The sequence below is a fragment of the Ammodytes marinus genome (genome assembly GCF_949987685.1).
Source record: "Ammodytes marinus genome assembly, chromosome: 17".
NCBI lineage: Eukaryota > Metazoa > Chordata > Actinopteri > Uranoscopiformes > Ammodytidae > Ammodytes > Ammodytes marinus.
In genome coordinates, this window is record NC_137221.1 from 7,342,393 (window position 1) to 7,364,763 (window position 22,371).

At 42.4% G+C, this 22,371-nt stretch overlaps 2 protein-coding genes across 3 annotated transcripts in view; both read right to left on the reverse strand.

The window, feature by feature from the left end:
* hivep1 (HIVEP zinc finger 1) overlaps nucleotides 1-18,522 on the reverse strand; it is a 49,340-nt gene extending 30,818 nt beyond the window's left edge. The window contains exons 1-2 of one of the 2 annotated variants that reach the window (XM_080045939.1): nucleotides 18,137-18,522; nucleotides 15,742-15,888 (exon numbers count right to left, since the gene is read on the reverse strand). In XM_080045939.1, coding sequence (XP_079902065.1) covers nucleotides 15,742-15,781 — 40 coding nt within the window. In that variant the 5' untranslated portion in view covers nucleotides 15,782-15,888; nucleotides 18,137-18,522. Of the gene's footprint in view, nucleotides 1-15,741; nucleotides 15,889-18,132 lie in introns of both variants that reach the window. The other variant, XM_080045938.1, reaches the window with a different exon arrangement.
* zc3h12ab (zinc finger CCCH-type containing 12Ab) overlaps nucleotides 1-22,371 on the reverse strand; it is a 184,661-nt gene that overhangs the window by 39,346 nt on the left and 122,944 nt on the right. The window lies entirely within an intron of this gene.

A 22,371-nucleotide genomic window follows, 5' to 3' on the forward strand; every position in this document is an offset into this window, starting at 1 on the left:
GAGGAGGAGGAGGAGGAGGAGGAGGAGGAGGAGGAGGAGGAGGAGGAGGAGGAGGAGGAGGAAGAAGAAGTGTGGTAAGTTCAGCTCTGCTCTATCTCTGGACAGAGCGGTTGCATAACGGCAGCGAGGCAGCTCATCCCTGGCTGCTCTCCACAGGCTAATCCCCATTGCTGTACGTCAGCTGCTGCTGCCCAGATCGGGAAGACGACCGCGCACTTACTCACAGTAGAAGAAGTCGTATGAAAGATAACAAGACGTGTATGGAAGCATGTTGTGCTGGTGTGAAATGTAATGGTGAAATTGGAATGATAAGAAACTCCTCCGAATCGTTTGACATTCAGATTTAAAATGTATAAATAATAGCGGAAGAGCGGAAACATTCACAGCAAAATTAATCGGCGTGAAAAGTCATTTTTAGAACACAAATTCCCAATATTACATGGTTCCGTTCCAGCTTCTCAAATGTGGGAATGTTCTACTTCTGCTATTCTTACATGATATAAGTGTGTGTGTGTGTGTGTGTGTGTGTGTGTGTGTTTGTGTAAACTGTGATGAATAGTCTTTCTATTTTCAGACTCCATAAATAAGCCATAATAGCCACGACTACAACCGTAAAGTGGTGACAAAATTGTGATTCCTGTTCAATTTAAAAGATTTCCCCCATCATAGTAAGGTAATGGCCCCACAAAACAACTCTAGGGGGAATAAAACTTTGTCAGATTTATGAAGAAATTAAATGATGTAATGACTTGAGAGAAAGAGAAAAACAGGGAAAAGAAAAAAAAAACGATAGATCATGAAACTGAACCACACACTGAAACAAAAAGCCTGGAGCGAGGAATAAAACACACACACACACACACACACACACACACTAACACACACTGTTTAGCACACAGACGAGCTCTCGCAGCGCTGCACAATACCTGTTAGCTGTTGGAGAAGTGAGACCCAGAGAAAAATAGTCGACACTTTTTTTTCTTCAGAGCGAAGAAGCTGCTGCTGCTGCTGCCGGCTGGTTTTCCCTCCCGGAGTCGAGACAGACGCTTACGAGGGAAACACCTGACGCTCCCCAAGCCAGACACACTCTCTCCCAAGCAATAACCGCTGACATTCCTGCGTTTGTTTCCCTCTCCCTCTCTCTCTGTCTCTCTGTCTCCAAGAAAAAATAATAAAGGTCTGTCTGTCCTCACACACTCTATATTACACACAGCTGTGTTTCTGAGCCCGAGAGAGCCCAGCTTTCACTTCTCACTTCTGCCTGGTTCCTTCTACTGTCTGTCGGCGTAGCAACACCACGCTTCTTTCCGCTGCCTGCCTGCCTGCCTTTGTGTTCCCTCCTCCTCCTCCTCCTCCTCTCCTCTCCTCCCTTTTCTTCTTCCTTGTTTTTCCCTTTTTTTTTTTTTTAAATCCCAGTTCCCAACCTGGGAAAGCCCTCCCTTCCTAGCGGGGCACTCACTTCCCCAAAGCCTCTGGAATTCCTATGCAGAAAAAAAATAAGAGAAACAAAACAAAGCAGGATTGGAAGGTCTAAAAACAGCACAGGTCTTTCTCTAATTCCTCTGCTGTACACACGCTGTCAACATCAGATTAGCAGCTAACCTACATGTAGCGTTCTTCCCACACCCCCAGCGGAGGCTATACATACTATTTATATCCGTTCTGTGCATCGATCCTGTATCTGTGTTTAGTGCAAGAGGACGCTACGTACACACACGGCGGCTAACGAAGGAAGGTGCTAACGGGAGAAGCCCCTGGGAAAGGTGTGTCACGTACAGTAAAGTAAGAGGGATTAACCTGCACCTGAACGCAGCATCGCATCCATGTCAACACACAGGGAATGAAACTGAGGAAGGCAAGTCATGATTATTGTGAGGGTTTTTACTTTCATTATTGATTCATTGGCAGCTTATTTCTGCATTAACTCAATTAATCTGAACTTCAGTGGCATTCTGAAATTATATTGTTTTCTTCCGAAACTCATTAAAAAACGCACAAAAATTATGTAGTAAAAGCCCCAAACTCCATCCAAACTGGATAAATAAATTGGCCATTTTTGTTCAGGTTTTTCTACCAATTAAATAAAAGAGATACTTGTTGGTTAGTGAGTTTTACATAGAAAGGCTAACCCCTTGTTGAAAGTATTTATGCTAAACTAGGCTCTAATGTTTTAAACCTAAACCCTTACAGTATAAAACAATTCTGATTAAAAATCATCAAGTTATAAGTTGCATTTGAAGCAAGAAGACTTACATCCAATCATCACAAATTAATCAAAAAATGTACTAGCAATTAAGTGATATTCCCCGCAGTTGTGGTCTTGAATTAAAATCTAAATTCACTTTTGTATGAGAATGAGACAAGACTAAGTAAAACATGTGGTCCATTCCAAGAAGAGACGTTCAAAAAGTGACCAAGTCCGATTCCAAGGAACCGCGACATTGCAACTCTGCAAGTCACTCATCTTGTGACCACAGCTTCTCATGAACTCAATCCACTGTTCACATCAACACCACAGGAGGATGTGATAACACACACACACACACACACACACACACACACACACACACACACACACACACACACACACACACACACACACACACACAGACACACACACACACACAGACACACACAGACACACACACACCTGCTCACACTGCTGAGACTCCAGTTAGTCACGGCTGATGCATAATGGAAAATAAAACTGTGGTTATAAACAAAGCCTGGGATTTCATTTTACAAGGCACACCTGAACCAGAGAGACTGAGTCACACACACCGACGCCCTGCAGGTTCCCACACACACACACACACACGCAACTCTGTTTCACATGGCATCATATTCCTTGTTTTTACGTGAGATATACAGTAGGTTCGGCGGCTTTGACGGAAATCAACTAGAAGACAATATCTGAAAATGATTACTTTTCTTCCCTTATCACCCTACTTACAGGAGGGAAGTCACAGCTCAGAATCCCCCCTGAGTCACCCCCCTTTGAGAGGCAGCGGGAGCTCAGAAAGACCCCCCCCCTTCTCCTCCCAACATCTCTCCCCATGGCAACAGCAGCTAAAAGGAAGAGACGGCCGATGTTACGCAAGAGGATGAAGCTGTGCCAGCAGGCAGGCACCCCTTCCTCCTCCTCCTCCTCCTCCTCCTCACACATATTTCCACATCAGTTCCTTATTAACCCTCTTTACATTAGTCTCTGTCTCTTTCACACCTTTAACTCTCCCTGGTAAGAGTTGTAAGACCTTTTAAATACCACACAGCAGGAGATTTAATTTCAGTTTCATAATCACACCGGCTAAAGTATGAAGGAAAACCAGAAGGGACCATACAACGTAGAACTATTTATGACATCACATAATTACACAACTTCTCTTAATTAGATAATTAAATAAATGCAACCTGGACAATGGATTAACCCAGTGGTTCTCAATTATTTTCTGTCATGCCCCCCCTAGGGGACAGATATTTTTTCGTGCCCCCCTAAATTTAAATACTATTGAGAACCTGCTAATATTTATTTATTTATTTATCTGTACAAAACCACTGTATGAGTTTCTGACACGAGCATTCTGCAAACAATCACCTTATTATCAAATTAGATAACAAATTAGCTGAGATAACTTCTGCAGCAAAAAAAAAATCAACGTTCAGTTTATTAGCTCAATTTGTAACATTTAAACAAAAAACACAAGTTTTTATTTTTTTGGTCAGTTGGAAATCAAGGCAGCCCGCGCCCCCCCTGACAACTCACGGCGCCCCCTCAGGGGGGCGCGCCCCACCATTTGAGAAGCACTGGATTAACCTATTCATCAATCAATCATACAGCCCTATTGAGTAGCAACATTTTTGAGACTTGCCAATACAATAATTAACAACATTTCATCATTGTGTTAATTATAAATCTATTTTCACTGTTTTAAATTGAGTTACATATAAACTGAATTTTACAAAGCTGCCTGGACAATGCATCAAGCTCTGCATCACTTGGCCGACAACCTCGCTGACCTGTGTGTGTGTGTGTGTGTTTGTTCAGATACATTGTTGGCTTGACGTCAGTCAGTGTGTACGTCTTTAAAATATTGACCTGACCTCGCTGACCCCACTCAACCTATTGCGATGACTCACACACTGTTGAGGGGCTTTCAATCTTTCACCATCGACCTGCCGGAGTCCAATGGGTTTCTGGGACGGAGGGGCAGCCAAGGACAAACACCCACCCATACATTCTCACACACACACACACACACACACACACACACACACACACACACACACACACACACACACACACACACACACACACACACACACACACACACACACACACACACACACACACACACACACACACACACACACACACACACACACACACACACACACACACACACACACACACACACACACACACACACACACACACACACACACACTCCTATTGACGTTGACAGACACTTCAGGGCATACAACGCTCACTTCCTCCTCCACATCCTTGATACCTAAGTTACGAACACACATACCACACTCAGGAACAACATAGTTCTACACAAGCAGCGAGGAAAGGATCAAAACAAAGAGGGTAGTTTATGAATGAACAGGCCGAGCTCCGTGATACGAGGCGGGCCCCCCGGTTACTTCTCTTAAGAAGAGGCCCCTACACAGGGAGACTTGTTTGCTGACATGCGAAGGGTCCAGTGATTCCTGTTAACAACGCCCACAGTCTGGGGTTATATAGTGCTCAGCTCCATTATTCAGCATCCTGCTTTCTTGCTGACTGAGTGCTGAAGCATGTGTGTGTGTGTGTGTGTGTGTGTGTGTGTGTGTGTGTGTGTGTGTGTGTGTGTGTGTGTGTGTCTGTGTGTGTTCAGACTACAAGTGAACATTGACTTGAGTGTATGAAGCAAAGCAGAGTGCGTGTGGTCAAATAATCCATCTTGTTTACTCATTCTGTCACCAAATAGTGCAAGAACTTGTTCAACATTTTGCTAATATAAGGAAGTGTTTCTTGGCATTGGGAAAAGCTGCTGTAAGATATGTTCACTAAAAGCAGACTAACTTAAAACCAGTATGGTAGAGTCATGTCATCATCTTAGCTTAGCATAAAGACTGGAAGCAGGGGGAAACAGCTAGCATTGTTCTCTCCAACGTTTCTTACTATCTTGTCTTGTTTTTCTAAAAGCAGTCAAGATGTTTTCAGCATCACCATCAGCGAAATAACATTTGTCTCTGCGCTGCTGCATCAACAAACCTGCAGCAGAATATTTACTTCACACAACAAACGCTTTGCTGCAATTTCCTCTAATCTCTCCAAATTGCTTGTTGTGCTGCGATAACTCGGAGCCTTCTGAAATATTTCCCTTCGGAGCTTCTTCACTCTCCGCGGATCACAGAGTAGTTAGGAGAACAACTAAAAAAGCTTGACAAGGAGCGGCTATGTGATCATGTCTATAGTGTTGTGTCTAAATAGTCTAAAAATCAGATTGACACGTCTTTACTGACAGTCTTTTTAAATGTGTTGTGGTGGGTTTTTTTGTCTGGCACACAGCTTCAGTTCCCACGGGGCCTGAGAGTTATTTACTCCCCCTGTCTGATGCCATGTGACCTCACAGCCGAGCTCTGATTGGCCGGTGGGCCACAGCGATGACTGGCTGACGTCCCACACAGCAAGAGAAACGAGAAAGTGATGAAGTTGATAAACACAACAACCCACGACTCGACCTTAAAAAGGAAAAACCGCACACAGCTGAACCTCTGTCTATTCCCTCGCCCACCTGCCCTGCCCTATAACACCTCAACATCTGGACAGCACAGCGGCATGGCAACCTGTTGCTCCCGACCACAAGGTCAAACTGACACTCTTGGATCACGTAATTCATCTTGTTAAAATTCTGCATAATAATGAGAGTGTAGAAAACACACCGGCTAATGTTCCAGGCGCCGTGAGCAGAATTAAGACGCTGCTATCGAATTAATTATGAATAATTATGTCGCTGCGGCAAGATGTTCCCATCAATCATAACAGCCGTGTTCATAAACGTATATAAAAAAAGGGAAGACGGCCCTTTTCATAAACATGGGAAATCGTCTAGTCACTTTAATGTTCCTTTACGGCTTCAATGAGTGAGTTTTTGAGTAGAAATGTTAAAAATTTGAAAAAATTAATTGTCTAAATAGCACTTCAAAAGTCATTTTCATTTGGTGAAAAAGTTGGCGTATTGATATAAGCAAAATGGAAACAGACTTAGCGAATACACAATGACATACGTGAAGCATGAAGAGGCAACTTATTCGTGATTCAAGCTTTTTTTATTACATCATCTCTTCTTCAGCAATGGTCTAACGGCACCGACTGGAGACGTAGCGCCACATGTTGTTTAACCCGATGCTCCTAATCCACTCAAACATTTTCAAAACCATTTTTTCATTTATTAAAGAGCAAAACTCCACGGCCTGTCGTTTACAAGCAGCAGGAACTCTCGTTTAGTCCTACTGGATATTAATGTATTCATCCACACAGATGGAATCATGAAAATTTAAACGTTGAATTATAAAAGAGGGAGTGCTGGTCAGATTATTACTTTGATTTTTTTAATTTGTTTTGCACTGAGCACACCCCGAGGGCAGCAACGGTTATTTTATTATCAATTAAACGAAAATAATCCGATATCTTTATGTGATATAAGAAATTGCATACTTTTTTTTATTAATATTCTAAATACTACAGTACAGCTGACAATGAAAAGTATGTAGTTTGCGTGCAGTATGCATACAATTGGGACACACTTACACCGCTTTGCAGTGGATTGTGGGTCAGTATAGACCAACATCATGCTTGTTTGCACACCATAATTGCAACCGAATGTAGTAGGACATCTGGGGTATTTTGAATGCCGCATTTGACATCGTGCATTGGGCCATCCTAAATCTTTTTCTTGCCATACTAAATAGGATGGAAGTATTGGAACGCAGCCTGATTTGCAGTCAAATGAGTGTTTTAAAGCTTTTAACGGCAGAACCCCATCACTGTCTTTAACCAGGCTCCATTTATCCAACAAGCCACTAGCTGTGTGTGTGTATCATCGCTCCTCGGTCGTTCGTAGGAGGTTCCTGCAGTAGGACACGGGGAACAGCACCTGCAAACCCGAGACTCATGCCGCTCTGTTTCCCTGGCAACCCCTACATTGGGCTGTGCGTGTGCAAACCATTAAGCAATGCCAGCTCTGCATACACACTCGCACGCAGCTGCACACACAGACACACACACACACACACACACACACACAGAAAGGCGCCCCCACACAACAACTCTTTAAAGGGTTTCCGGCTGGCTTCTATTTTTTTTCTAAATTTGTGCAGTTTTTCCAAAGCTTTTTTTTTTTTTTTGCAATTTTTGTTTTTACCTCCAACTCCAACCAGCTCAACTCACGTCACATTTTCCCCACAACCATAAAAAAAAGCCCCCTGGGGAATCTGTGGCCCCCTTTCTAACAGAGGCAGGTTTGTTGGGGCATTTCTCAATAGATGACATATATATCCTCGGCATGTAGCCTATAGGAGCTCGCCTCCCACTCTATGTGTCATAAGCACCTCTCTTCCAATAATGTGACATCCAGTTTCGCCACCAACACTGGGAGAATTTCTTTTCCGCTATTCTGGGTCTGTGTGCTGACGCGAGCACAGGCAAATCCTGACCGCCCCCCTCCACCCCATGTTCCCTCTCATCAGTCCCACTTCAACCTTTCCGAGTTGCCAACATCAATGAATGCCGCTCAAGCAAGTTTCCAGGAAGCGACTCCGCGGGCCGCTGCAGGCTCACCTGCCGAGGAGAAGAAAAAAAAAAGGTGCATGTGTGTACGCACGCGAAGGTCACCGTTCGTTAGCTCCAATTTAGCTCGGTCTGCCTGAGCCCTTCACTAACGCTTCAGTTTGAAAAGTTAAAGCCTCCAGAAGTTGACGCAAGATGAAGCTGGGGACACACCAGACTGTGAACAGGCACGTCATGAAAGGGGGTCTGTACGCAAATGGATAGGTAGTGGTCAGACATCAAGACACACACACGCGCTTGCTCGATTTCGATGATGACGTCCACTTTTAATCTTATTGTAGACTTTGATATAAACAAAAACATACTTATTAACTTGTTCCCTATAATACCACACGCGCACACACGCACTTAATGAAAAATGCCTTCATCTTTAGCCGAACATTTTATCTACCAGGAAAAATGCATCTCTGCCTTCACAGAGTGATGCTCGCAGCAACAAGATGAGAAGGTGCACAAAACAAACACACAGACGCGAATACAGAGAGTTTAACACACACACACACACACACACACACACAGCAAGACCTTTTCTGCAGCAACGGGCGAGTGGTGTTAGCTCTGTTATTAGTCAGCTACGTCCGATCAAAGAGTTTGACAGACATTCAAAGTGAGAGTCTGCACAGCCAATGGGTTTAGAGGAGGTGGGAGGATGAAACAATGAAGTAGGAGTTCAACAGTATACATAAAAGTTTATCTAGACAAACTTTACTTTTCTTCTTTTTAGAATTTTCATAAAAGCTTAACACTGGTTGACCTTTCCAGTGCAGTGCAGTAATTAAAAAGGGGCCTATTAGGATCAACAACTTATTTAATATGAGGTCTTTGGTTCAACACTTTAAGACACACAGAGGAGTTATCATGGCAGACAAATGTCAGCTCGCAACAGAGGAAAGAGAGAAATGTTATTAATCTGAGGAATGGAACAGAAATTGATTAAAAACTAAACTTTCAGCGCTGCGGTTAACGTGACCAAAAGCATGTCTAACCCAAACCCTATTAAAATACAAAAATGTCATGCAGTTCTACTCTATTGATCTTATTAATGAATTATTTGGCCATAAATGATTGAGTTTATTTTAAAATAAGGCAAGAAAGGCAGCACATTCAAACACATGGAGCCATCAAATCTTGCTTTAAAAAAATTTAATAAAAAAAAAAAAAATTGTAGATAAAATTGTCACAGTCTTGGAAACGGTGTGTTGTCTCTTTAGTGCATTAGTAGCGCATGGTTTGTTCAACAAAATCAAACAAACCAAAAATGCCCAGAATTTGGTTCACAACTAGTTTGTGGCACAACTTCAAAGCTTGTAATTAATAATAATAATAATAATAATAATAATAATACGAATAATTATATAAACAAGTTGCCTTCCAAAATCCTCAACAACTCACAGATTAGTTTTCCTGAGAAGAAGATGTTGCCAGGTGTTGGGGAGGCTCCTCTGTCGTTACCCTTAGGGCTGGTTTGTCACGGAGCGACCGCCCTCCACTTAGCAGCAGACCCGAGGTGATGAACAAACACCGCCATATGTGAGACACACCTCACAATTAGGAGTTCACACAAATTGTAGAAAAAAAAAGTATTTCCATCCTCAAACATGTACTTCTCGCACTCTTAGTGGATTCAACGGCCGTTTAAAACCAGATTTTTTTACTCCTCCTTAAAAAAAAAACAGGTCATGTTGGCAAAGTTGAGCTTATATAAAAATGTTATTCACACAAAACGAGGTCATAAAAACATCTCCACCCTCCCTGGGCTCCGTGTCAAAGTGAAAGCATCTCTGAGGTTATTACCAACACACAGTCAAACACACACACATCCAGTGAACTCGTCCCAGCCCGTTTCTTTGTTGTAGTTACTGTTGCTAAAAACGCCGCTTGCTTCCCGCCTCTGGGAGAGAAGTTCCCTTTGTGTGGATCTCGCTGTCGTTTTGAAGGCGACCGTATGGAAACACTGGTTTGGCTGCCTGAGCGTGACACCACATGTAAAAATCCTTTGGCCCCAGGGCGGGAACTTAACTCTTTCTCTGCAGCTCTGAGGCTTTTACATGAAGCAAAAAAAAAATGTATTAACAGTCTTTAAACAGCACGATGGGTCAGTGCACATTACAGCATGTTTAATAGTCGAAAAATATTGTTCTGACTTTGTGCCCAAAAGAAATTCAGACACATTTTGCAGAAGAGAGAAAAGTTATTTTTGGTAATATGATATTTGTGTGAACAGCGTCTAAAAGTTTTAACTGAGACTTGAAAACTAGCGCGCTAGGCTAACGTTAGTCATGGTGGAAGAAGTACTCGTGGATTTAATTAGTGTATCATTAAAAAAAAAAAATGTTAACACATAATGGGTGTCCGCTGAAAATGCACCTGTTGGAAGACGAAGAAGTACTACAATAAATAACGAAATACATCTTCACCTCATCTCTTCTGTATACGGCAATGTTGCTACGGTGGGCCCCTTTGTTTACATAGTCTTTGTTTGCATACCAATTTACAGCGCCTAGGCTGTGTATGAACACCAGATATCTTCAGCGCACACACAGTACGGACAGGTAGGTTATCGTGAGGAGATATTCACTGATGTATGACTAAAAGTGATTTGACAACCAGCATTCTCCTGAATCAATGAATCCACCTTTAAATGAAGCTCACCGACTCAGACAGCAGCTTTAAAGCAACTAACAAACAAATGTCTGTGTGTCCGAGCGTCGTGCCAGCTCTGATCACTACAGGTTTATTCTGACCCTGGATGTTTAACCACTGTCACAGTGAGGTCAGGAGCTCTGTAGATCATTAACAGGAAACTGTCACCGCCGGTTTGTAGCAGATCACTGAGGCAGACAGACACAACTGGAGCTGACAGACCGTCTTCATCTAGGCTCGCACAGTCGCACATGCTTTAAACATGATAAATCCACCGTACTATCGACATTAATCCGCCATCAGGGCTAATGTCATAAAATACAAACTTTTATTTCTGTGCATAAACATCCCTGTCATTACAGTGAAGGATGTTGGAAAGAAAGGGAAACTCCTTCTCCGTCTCCCCACACATTGGCTTTACGGGGGGAACATTTTCCACCTTGTTAAACGCGCTTGTTCAATGTTTATAACGCAGCAGACAACCAGACATGTTTGGGCTCTGGTGCTAGGAGCCCCTTTTATATGAGACGGGGTATGCACAGTCAGGTTCTATAAAACACTGGAGCTGCTGACAAGTCCAGATATTTGGATATGTTCAGGGGCGCCTCACACCCTGGTTAAAGACACTTGCCCTGCGTTCCAAACTTTTACTATTCTACAGACTACAGCTGACCATAAGGATTATGGAGTTTGCCTAAAGTAGGCACAACTTTGGGACATACTTTTACTTATTTATTTCATCACAATATCACGCCTTGAACTTTTCTCTTGCGTTTTTCCGTCTCAATGCTGGTTGTTTTCACTCAGAGGCTCCGACAATGTGACGTCACTTCCTCTGTGCAGTGGATTGTGGCTCACAATTGCCAAAAAAGCATGCTGATTTTGACATTAAAAATCACCATCGGACGTAGTAGGGCATCCGGGTATTTTTAAGCATGCTGCATCTGACCACGTGTATTAGGACATCCTGAATCTTTTTCTACCATACTAAAGAGCAAGTAAGTATTCTGATTGGAATGCAGCCCAGCTGAATAGAGGGACAGAGAGTGAATGCAGCGCAAGGTTAATGAATCAGAGGGTTTTAACTTCAGGTCACAGTTTTCCGTTGCGGCTAATGAGGCCACAGAACGCTGCACAATCATCTGAACTTGATGCAGAGTTGAATGCGATCATTTCACAGCAGCATTTAAGAAAGTTAAATGTTAAATAAGAAACACTTTGGTTTTAATTTTTAAAAATGTATTAGGTTTCAATCCCAATGTTAAAACTTTTTTTTGCTGTATATTTTCCAAGTTCTTTGGAGAAATTTCTAAATTTTTAGGAACGATTTGCAGAAACGACCTATTATCCCAGGTTTGCGCCACAGGAGAAACTATTATCAAGATCTGTAAATATCCTTTGTTTGCAGCGAAGATTAAGAATGCTGCACAATAGGAAATGGCAAATTGCAGGAAAAAAAAATCCTCAAGTATCTGCAAAGTGCAGTACAGATTCACATGCAAGGTGGAATTACACTGTTTAGTCTGAATCAATTCACCTTTCCATTGGTTTAACAGTTTGTGCCGCACACATTAAGACTCTATGGGCCGGTTTCACAGACATGGATTAAGCCTAGTTCTGGACTAAATTGTACTTTCAATGGACAATCTCCATTCAAAATTCCATTTAGTCCAGGACTAGGCTTAATCCATGTCTGTGAAACCGGCCCTATAATGTTTAAGTTTCTGCTGAAGTAAACAAAGACACAGAGGAGGGGAGGGGCTAGAGTCCCTGACTTCCTGCTTTGTTTCCCACAAACTGCGTCATAAGATCATTCTCAGTATCGTATGTATTCTGACCTGAGCAGGAGTATCTGTTGCAGAAACACTGTGAGAATTTAATAAAGGATTTGTTAAATGAAGACTCAATCGAGTACATTTTTCTTAACATTTTGCACATGTGCTTTTCATTTTGTTAAGCTGCCAAGTTTTATGAATGAATTTGATAACCGTCCCTTGAGAGGTAAAGGATTATCGAGCGAGGAATTTTCAAATTCTAACGTCTAAGAAACATATCTGGAAATAACCTAATACGCAGGTTAAAAATAGCTGATGATGCTTTTGACAGTAAGTGACGGTTGATCATGAATCAGATAAGAAATTCTGTAAATGCCGCTCTCGCAAAAGATGCAAGAAAGTGAGTTACAACATAAACACACTGCTATTTTCCTGATCCGTTAATTTTTTTTCTTCACTTCTTCACAGATACATGCCTCTTTTCTCTTGAATAGTATTGTTTTTGACCTGCAAATAATATAACAATCCAATATATAAAATATCATATAACCCAGTCCTATATACAACATCACCACTAACTACAGCCTGAGATAAAACCTCGTAGCTTTTATTACTTTTCAAACTTTCCTTTTTCACTGTAGAGAATTACCAGCGGTCTCCCGCGACGACGGCAACAGAAACCGTTCATTACAAGCTTCTTACTATGAAGAGTTATTGCAGAGCGGCTGTTTTATTAGACTGTATTAGATTATAACGAGTGACAGAGGGTGATTACTTTCTTGCATCACATAAAGTCCACACTATTTTTCTTATGTATTGAAAGATAACATCTAAAATGATTGCTTGTATAATAATGTTTTTTTCAATCAGTTCAGGCTGTAGCTGGCGCGGCCGGGTCAGGCAGGGTGGTGTCTGTCAATAAAACAATTGGTTCTTTGTTTCCAACGACAGGACAAAGAGTATCAAGTCAGATTTCAGACCAAAGGGAGGGAGCGCTTTAAGTGAGCTTTGCTTTCATAATAGAGTGAGATCGCTGCCAAGCCTCGGAGGCAGAGAGGACCTGAGAAGAGGCTTCCCGTCAATCGGCCAAACCTCAACAACAACGGAGTAAACACCAGCTTTGTATTTGTGCTAAGAATAACTACTGTTGTGGTGTTAAAAAGGTGGAGTCAGGGATTCTGGAGAATGCTTTTTTTAATCACTTTTTGGCAAAATCAGTGAATATCTCCTTACGATCTGCTACCTGCCAATACTGTGTGTGCTGGAGAAAAAAAATCAACTGTAAAAAGTTACACAGCCTAGGCTCTGTAAACGGCATGTTGCTAGCTACGGTGGCCCACCTTTGTTTACATACCCTTTGTTAACATGCCAGTTTACAGAGCCTAGGCTGTGTAGTAACACTGGATTTGTTTATCAGCACACACACAGTACGGATAGGTAATGGATCATGAGGAGATATTCACTGATTTTGACAAAAAGTTTTCTCCTGATTCGCTGACTCCACCTTTAAGCAAATACAATACTGTGTTATTGGCTCATTCAGCTTCAAGCTTAGGGTTTTTTAAAGCTAGTCTTTGGCATTACGAATCATAATGTAATGGCTTGAGGGCAGTATGTAGGAGGCTTGTCTTGAATTCCCAGGAAAAGAGTTTGAGCATGTGATAGCATGCCACGCAATTATCGCTTCCTGTCTGATTCAGGAAAAGCCTTGAGTTCAGGCCCGGAGGGAGCGCTGGGTGAACTGGGTCAAAAAGCAAAAACAAGAAGCCAAACAAATGTCTCAACAAGTTTATCAAACCATGAGGAAGTGAATGAATAAACTGGCTACTACTCGCAACACGCTGAGGAAATTCACCAGAACTGGAGAAGAGCAAGTTACATCAAGTTTAAGCTTACATCTCGACGACACTGTGGTGTGCTGTGTTTAAATTCAATGCCTTACCAAGTTTAAAGCATGAATTTAGATAAAGATTTTCACGGAACTAATGGAAAAAAGAAGTATTTATAAGAGACAAGAATCGACCACAAAGAAGAAAAATAACTACAAAATCATAGATAAGAAGCTCACAAAGAATACCAAACATGACATAAACAATACAAGAACACCACAAAAATATTAATTTCTTACTAAATGGTAATTAATTAATGATTTAATTTTTTTTTTAACATATTTTTACTCATGTACCACCATTCTGTAAAAGTCTGCATCCCCTTTACATAAGTCCCTGAACGCACCTCAATAAGTGATCTACCATTTTGATCAAATTACAGTCATTTACACTCTCCTTTAGTCCAAATGTTAGACACTGCAGCAGCTGCAGCTCTTTTGTCTGCACTGAGAAAAACAGGAGAAGAGTCACCATTAAAAATAGAATCCAGTCGTAATTTTCGCCGCCGTTTCTATCGTCCTCTGTTGGCCGATTTGCTGTACTATTTAAAATCTTAATTATTTATGTTGTTTGGCCAAATAATCCTATTGAAAAAAAGTGTTTATGAAATAAATAAATAAACAGAGGGACTGTGGCTGGAGGAAATGTGCCGTGTGGATGGGGCTGCTGCTGGGGAATGGCAGTGATGCACGTTTTCACACCCAGCATGTAACGCTGCAGATTCTCAGATCTGTGAACAGCAAACGTCTGTTGACACTTCTGTCAGTTTCTCAACACAACACCCAAATCCTTCGCGCCAATCGGTGCTCCATGTGTCTGCATGGGAAGATGCTGCTGCTACAATACGCTATGTCAGGTCTTTAAACTTCTATATGTTGCTTTTTAATGGATTTTGTTTGTAGTGCAAACATGTGTGGCAGTCCTTTCTCTGAAAAATCCAAATGCAAGTTAAAGACACGTTTTCCCTTTAGCAGATCAATGCAAAAACAGCCTAACCCAAAGTCAAATCAGCATTTTTCAAACTTGAGACGATGGAAATCAGTCTCATATGATGCAAGGGTTAAAAAAAATAAAAAGACACTACAATGTAAAGGCCAAGCATCACATTTGGCAAGTTGCTTCAACAAAAGACCAAATAATTTTTTCATATTCAAATGTATATCCAATATCACAAACACTGGCATATCGTGACAAAACTAAAAAGCCAAATATGGCCGACCACTATGACAGGAGCAGGAGAACACCTGCTCTGTCTAATCCTATCTCAGGAAATGAATCATCCTATTTCAAGCCAAACAACCGACCACAGGCCAATTATACGTAGTGATCTAACTGCATCGTGGTCAGGAGACAACTGAGCAGTTTGACATCCAATTTAACAAATGAACCACCTGAAAACACACACACACAGACACACACACACACACAGACACACACACACACACACACACACACACACACACACACACACACACACACACACACACACACACACACACACACACACACACACACACACACACACACACACACACACACACACACACACACACACACACACACACACACACACACACACACACACACACACACACACCTTTTAGGTTTTTGGGGTTGTTCTGCTTGGTGCGTGGCATCTTTCCGCCCCTCAGTTCACAGCTGCATCTTGAGGAAACAAAGAGGAATCTATCGTTGGACCTTGAGATGAGTCGACTCCTGCTGCGCTGCTACGGTCTGGGTGCATCTGCAGGAAACACACACACACACACACACACACACACACACACACACACACACACACACACACACACACACACACACACACACACACACACACACACACACACACACACACAAAGTCAGAATCAACTAAACATGAACTCACACAGCTCAATAAGCCTCTTTGCTCACTGCCTGAGAGTCCAGGACACAGTCACAGGTGCCCCCATATCAGTTTTGAGCTTCTATCTGTGTGTCTGTGTGTGTGTGTGCGTGTGCGTGTGCGTGTGTGATAATGTGCAGTGCAGCTCGGGCTACAGTCGGCTGTCAGTAGGAGGAGGTGTGAATGTGTTCTCCCCATATTAATATAACCTCTGCAGCAGCTGCTATCTGCCACCCTCATCGCACAGAGAGGTGAAGGATCGGCTAATGTTTAACGGAAACGTCTCATTGACGTGTCAGCGGTTCATATAAAAGGGTGCCGGCACTTTGCTTTGACAGGGTATGTCAGTGCAAGATGACGGAGGATGCAAACAATAAGGTCCTGTGTGTGTGTGTGTGTGTGTGTGTGTGTGTGTGTGTGTGTGTGTGTGTGTGTGTGTGTGTGTGTGTGTGTGTGTGTGTGTGTGTGGGTGTGTGTGTTGCCAGAGACGAACGCTCGGGGCAGCTGTGTGGCCACACAGAGGTTACTATCCATGAAATCTCCCCCGTTAGAAGAAGTGAGATCACCGCGGGAGGCAAAACATCACAAAGACCGAAGCCACAAAATCACCACCACTGTGATGGCTTTCAATGCCCTTTAATGACAGAAGCTTAATATGCTTTTCATGCAAATTCTGCAACTGTGTGAGGCAAATATGGTGGGAAGTTAAATGTTACCAAGATGTCAAAAGCCTACAGAGCTGCATGAGCGCGTGTGAGCTGACTGCATAAACAACCCGCAGAAGGGAAGCTCACCTCCGATCACACACACTATGAAATGAAATTACACACACAGACACACACAAATCATGCATCAATATCTAATTCAATCATATTCTTGAAGCTTTATGTAATACCTTGCATCATTTTCAATATGCCATCATAACACAGCAATCAATGCACTACAGAGCAGCAGCAGGACGCAGCCTTTGTTTCCCCTCATCACCAATGTTACATAACACTTACTACGACAGGATGGATGGTGATGGTGATTTTTTTCTCCCTTCTCCTTCCTACATACAGTTGGTACATGTGGCGCCACAGAAATGACATCACCTCACCGTGCAAAGGACACCCCGTATGTGTGCATATAGCCTGCACCCGCCAGATCCCATTTAAAATCAAAGATGAATTGGCACGAGGGACGGGAACACGCATAGCCGCTCACCTGGATCCCGAGATGAGTGAAGATGTTTCGGTGTTTAGGTTCAGCGGGCGCGGAAGAGAGAGAGAGAGAGAGAGAGAGAGAGAGAGAGAGAGAGAGAGAGAGAGAGAGAGATAGAGAGAGAGAAGAGACATGCACATTTCCTCTGTCAGCCCGTCCGTCCGCGTGTGCGTAAAATGCGTGCGCGCGTGCACATTATATATGTGAGGAAACACCCTGATACTCACACGAAAAGGAAGAAGAAAAAAAACTCATACCGGTGATTCAGAGCAAATCTGCGCCGTAACGCTATGTCCTCAACCTGACAGACATGAATGCACCCACAGGTGACTAATGATGGATCCGTTCACACCTGCAGCCGTTATGTAAAGGCAGCGCGCGCACACACACACTCACGCATTGACGAGCGTGTGCCATCATTTATGACACTGTTAAATGATATCAGGAAACAAATGGGCATATATTGTGATGCTGCAGAATTTTTCTAAAATACATTGTGTCCACGTTGCAGAAGATGTGCGCGTGCCTCGTGATGGGGTGCACGTATGATAAAAACACAGCAGGAGGAAAGAAATATTTTAGGGTTTAAGTGCATGCAATTTAGTCAGCAAAAACAATGCATGGTGGTGGGAAGAATAGCCTTTTTTTACGCCTGTTGCAACACGTGAAGGCCCTGTAAGTGAGGGCGGAGCCAGGGAAAACCCCTCGCAACAGCAGCGCTAGCTCGTATGGGACGCTCCCCCCCGCCACCACCACTAGCCCCCCTTCCTTTAATCCAACAAAAACAGCGCCGTGGCCGATCCTCCAGCCTCTGCACAACCACATGCACATTTTAGCCCGCCAGCAGCAATCACAGCGAGGCCATGGACACAGTGGAGGTGACAGAAATAGCGTGTGGCTTACCTACAGCGCTAGAAAGCAACAAAACGAGCTCAAGTTGTCTCCTCCTCGAGTCTCGGAAGGCGGTTTGCTGCAGAAGTCCTCACAGGAAATACTGCGCCAGAAGAAGAAAAATCCGAAAAAACTGTCCCACCTGCCCAAACTAACAGACAGTCCCTCAAAGTTCAGGGCAGGCTCAAACCGGACGAGGCACACTGAAGCATGTCCGACTCTCTGTAGCGACCGACAGCGACCTATATCACAGTGACAGCTAGGAAGCCTCCAGAAAAACACGTTGAAAAAGAAATCGAACGCACCCAAAGTGAGCGTCTCAATAATCACAGGTGCGCGGTTGTAAGTTGTAACGCACCTTTTTAGTGTACAGAGGAGAGGGGGGGTTAGGGTACAGCTCTGTGTTTTCTCCCTTCACCTTCTCTCTCACTTTCTATTGCAGGAAACAGACAGGCCCACTGACGTCAGCGGGGGTCCCGTCTCCACCTCCCGGCCACGAGGTGTCCTCTCCGGGCAGAGGGGGGCCCGCGAGGTACGATGCTAACACGGAAGCCCCGGACGTTGGCTTCAACTATTCTCCTCCTTCCTCATAATCTCGCGGTAGGATGTGGTGTAAAGACTCGTTGTCTTTTCAACATATGCATATATTTATTTGTTTAATTTATTTATTTTGCCATTATTATTTATTTATTCATTAAAATGTTTTTGTTATTTTTTTAAATTTTGTTTCTGGTCGAGCAGCGACTGGCAGGGAAGTGTGTCGTGTGTCGCGAGCCCCTTCTTCCTCGCGGAACCCCACCCGCCCTCTCTTCGGCAGCACATACTTTAGGACTGACGGTTTTCCCGGAGGTTCCTTGTTGTCAGGTCACGTTGTGCCTCTCCGCCACTACCGACCGGGCTTTCCCTCGCACTAACCCGCCGCAGGGACACTACAGCGGGTCCCATTGCACCAGGGCCGACTGCCTATCCAAGATGGTAGTGGTAAAAAAACAAAAAAGAAAGTAAGAAAAATGGGTGAACTCTGGGCTTGGTGCAAAACAGCCAAGCACTCAAAATTATTTCTAGTATTAGCCTTTGCAATCAAAAACATAAAATAATTTCACATACTTAGCTATTTTTATATAGGCCTTGTTATCATTCATGCCTATGCTCGGTCTGATTTCCCAAGAACTTCGACCAAATGATTTCTTTTAGGCAGGCTGGAACATCCTTTGTTTATTGACGGTACTGAAACTAAGTTTACTTTGCTTTACCATTGTCATTGTACCATTATTAATAGTATAGTCACATATAAATAAGGCCTACCTCATTGTGATGCATCCTGCGTTCTCTCTTTCTCCTCCTAAAGAAATGGACAGGCCGCCGAAAAGCTCCAGCAAAGATCTTTAGGACTGGTGTCGTAAAAAACACTACTGCTTTTGTCCAATGGGGCTGCTAGAATCGTCAAAAATAGAAAATTCCTCATACCACTTTAAGTAAAAGTACAAAAGAAGAACATATTGTACTTTTTTATCACTTGATCTCCTTTCCAGATTCAGGTTCATAATAAAAAATATAATTAGAAAATACATTGTGAAGTTATTATATAAGACATAATAGCCTATATTCCCAGAGGAAAAGTCACAAGCTACCCAGCAGCACATAAAGTTCTTATTTTTAATGTTTTTGCTGCTGCTACATATCATTTCCCTGTGGGCATGAACAAACGTATATCTATCTATCTATCTATCTATCTATCTATCTATCTATCTATCTATCTATCTATCTATCTATCTATCTATCTATCTATCTATCTATCTATCTATCTATCTATCTATCTATCTATCTATCTATCTATCTATCTATCTATCTATCTATCTATCTATCTATCTATCTATCTGTATCTATCTATCTATCTATCTATCTATCTATCTATCTATCTACCATAGCGATGCACTCATTAATGCATCAGTCATAATCCAATAGTAGCCTATCATCTCGAGTCTAATATTCTTTAATTGGACATTCTGCATACTATTTGGTACTTTAAGTTTATTTTGATGCTGAAGCTAAGGCACATTTACTTCATTAAAATGAAAGTAAAAAGTCACAACGTTGTATTTTTCCATTTTTTACATACAGTATCTGTAACTGCTCGTTCAGACACGAATGGTTTTGGTTCAGTTGCAAATGACCTTTTAACGAATTCACACTCACTTTTGCACTTGTGTTTCCCCTGTTCGCCACCTCATATTTTCCACAGTAGCTTTTTATCAGAGCAAGATGTTTTAGGCCGTTGGAGACTGAAGGGAAAATGTTACCTCTCGCTCAGTTTCACCTTTGTTCCAATAAACCTGCGACAGTACCATGAAGCAAAGGCCTACCCATAATGCAACATGTTCTCACAGCCCACTCAGCCATAGAAACATCTTTATCCCAAACATGCTTTGCTTTGAAACGGCTGAAATAAGTCAATACATAATTCATCGATATCTTTATGTCACCGCCAGCAGCAGCGGCAAACAGCGGTTGCCTGGGTGAGCTGCTGTGTCTAGTGCCAAGACATCGTGTTGTGTTATTTTTAGCCCTGTGTGTGTGTGTGTGTGTGTGTTTGTGTGTGTGTATATATAGTCCTCTAACTATGGCCACCGTGAGGGTGAGTCAGTCCAGCTATGACACGTCAGAGAAGGAGAAAAGGTCACGCTTTTTTTTGCCACGCATCCAGAAATAGCTCTTGGAGAAAAAATGCGTAAACAAATAGTTTTTCTCCCAGCAACTGGATCCTTGTAAAGAAGGAAAACGTGTTTGCAACAAAAACCATGTGTTATAAAAAATGAGAACGCATCATTAAATCCTCTGGAAATCTGGTGTAAAATAGTGAAAAATCAATATTGTGTCATAAGAACCAGAGCGTAGCCCGCCTCATCTGAACCAAATTTCTGTCAAATGTATGAAACTTAAATGACACTATCTTTAATTTGGATTAATAAATATATGTAACCTAACTCTTTTCAAATGCTGAACTAAACTGCAGCCTGAACAATTTTCATTTTATTTTTAACCCAAAAAGCTGCACTTGCTGCTAAAAAGTACCTCCAAGAAACACTCTGTCACCCAAAGAAACTTTGCTTGCATAGAGGCAAATCTAGCCATTAATAAGTGATTGTGTGACAGCCGCCCACCATCGTATCACACGGGCTTGCTGCACACACACACACACACACACACACACACACACACACACACACACACACACACACTGCAGAGAGGGACTGTGGGCTCCATGGAGCTTTATGACTCACCTGTTTCAACTGCAACCATTTAAAATGGCACATTTGAATAGTGGAACATTTCTCTCTCTGCGAGAAAGAGAAACGGCCTGTCAAGCGATGTGAGCATTGATGTAGCGCTCCCTTCTGAATGAATGAGTGAATATGTGGATGACTTCCTGTGTAGGCTTTCTTTTGACAATTAACATCAACTACCACGGCAACAGAGGCTTCTCATATATCCTGCAAATGAGACGTTGCTCTCTCTCTCTTTTCTTTTCAGTTTCTGCATTCACTGCTGTCTGTACGCCCACATACAAATTGAGATGTTTTTGGTTTCTCTCGGTGCAGGATGAGAAGGCTATGGGAGGAGGAGGTGTGTGTGTGTGTGTGTGTGTGTGTGTGTGTGTGTTTGTGTGTGTGTGTGTGTGTGTGTGTGTGTGTGTGTGAGAGAGAGAGTTGTGAAAGCCCATTTTACATAACCACATTTTTCCTGAGAAGACAGCTTGTTTGGTTTGAGCTACTGCAATGCCAAGAGTCGAACAATAGTTTATGAATCGAGCGCTCTGCAGTCGCTCCGTCAGCCAAAGTAAATGCGAGACCAGATCCATTCATGTCTTAAATGTTTAGCAGAAATAATATGTCACAGCACTCTGGAAGTGTCAAGAAGTGTTGCAGCTCTTCACTCTTCTGCTATTCTCTCCTCATAATTCAACCCTTGGATTCATTTTCAAGCTGTCCTTTCTATTCAGTTTGCAATGATAATGGTGGTGGATTGGACACTTAAAATGTGTGGTATTTATTTGAAGCTCTTGGTCCTGAGCTTTGCCGTTTTTGTTTTCCAAAAATCACATCTTCCATTTACGCCAAATGAAAAAATCTTAAAAATTTTACAGAATTCTGTTGCTCGCAGTTTAAAATGAAACCTCAAAGTTACAATATTATACTGTATGATAAGTTCCCTCCAGTGTTTGACAGTCTTAAAGATCCTTCTAAAGTAATC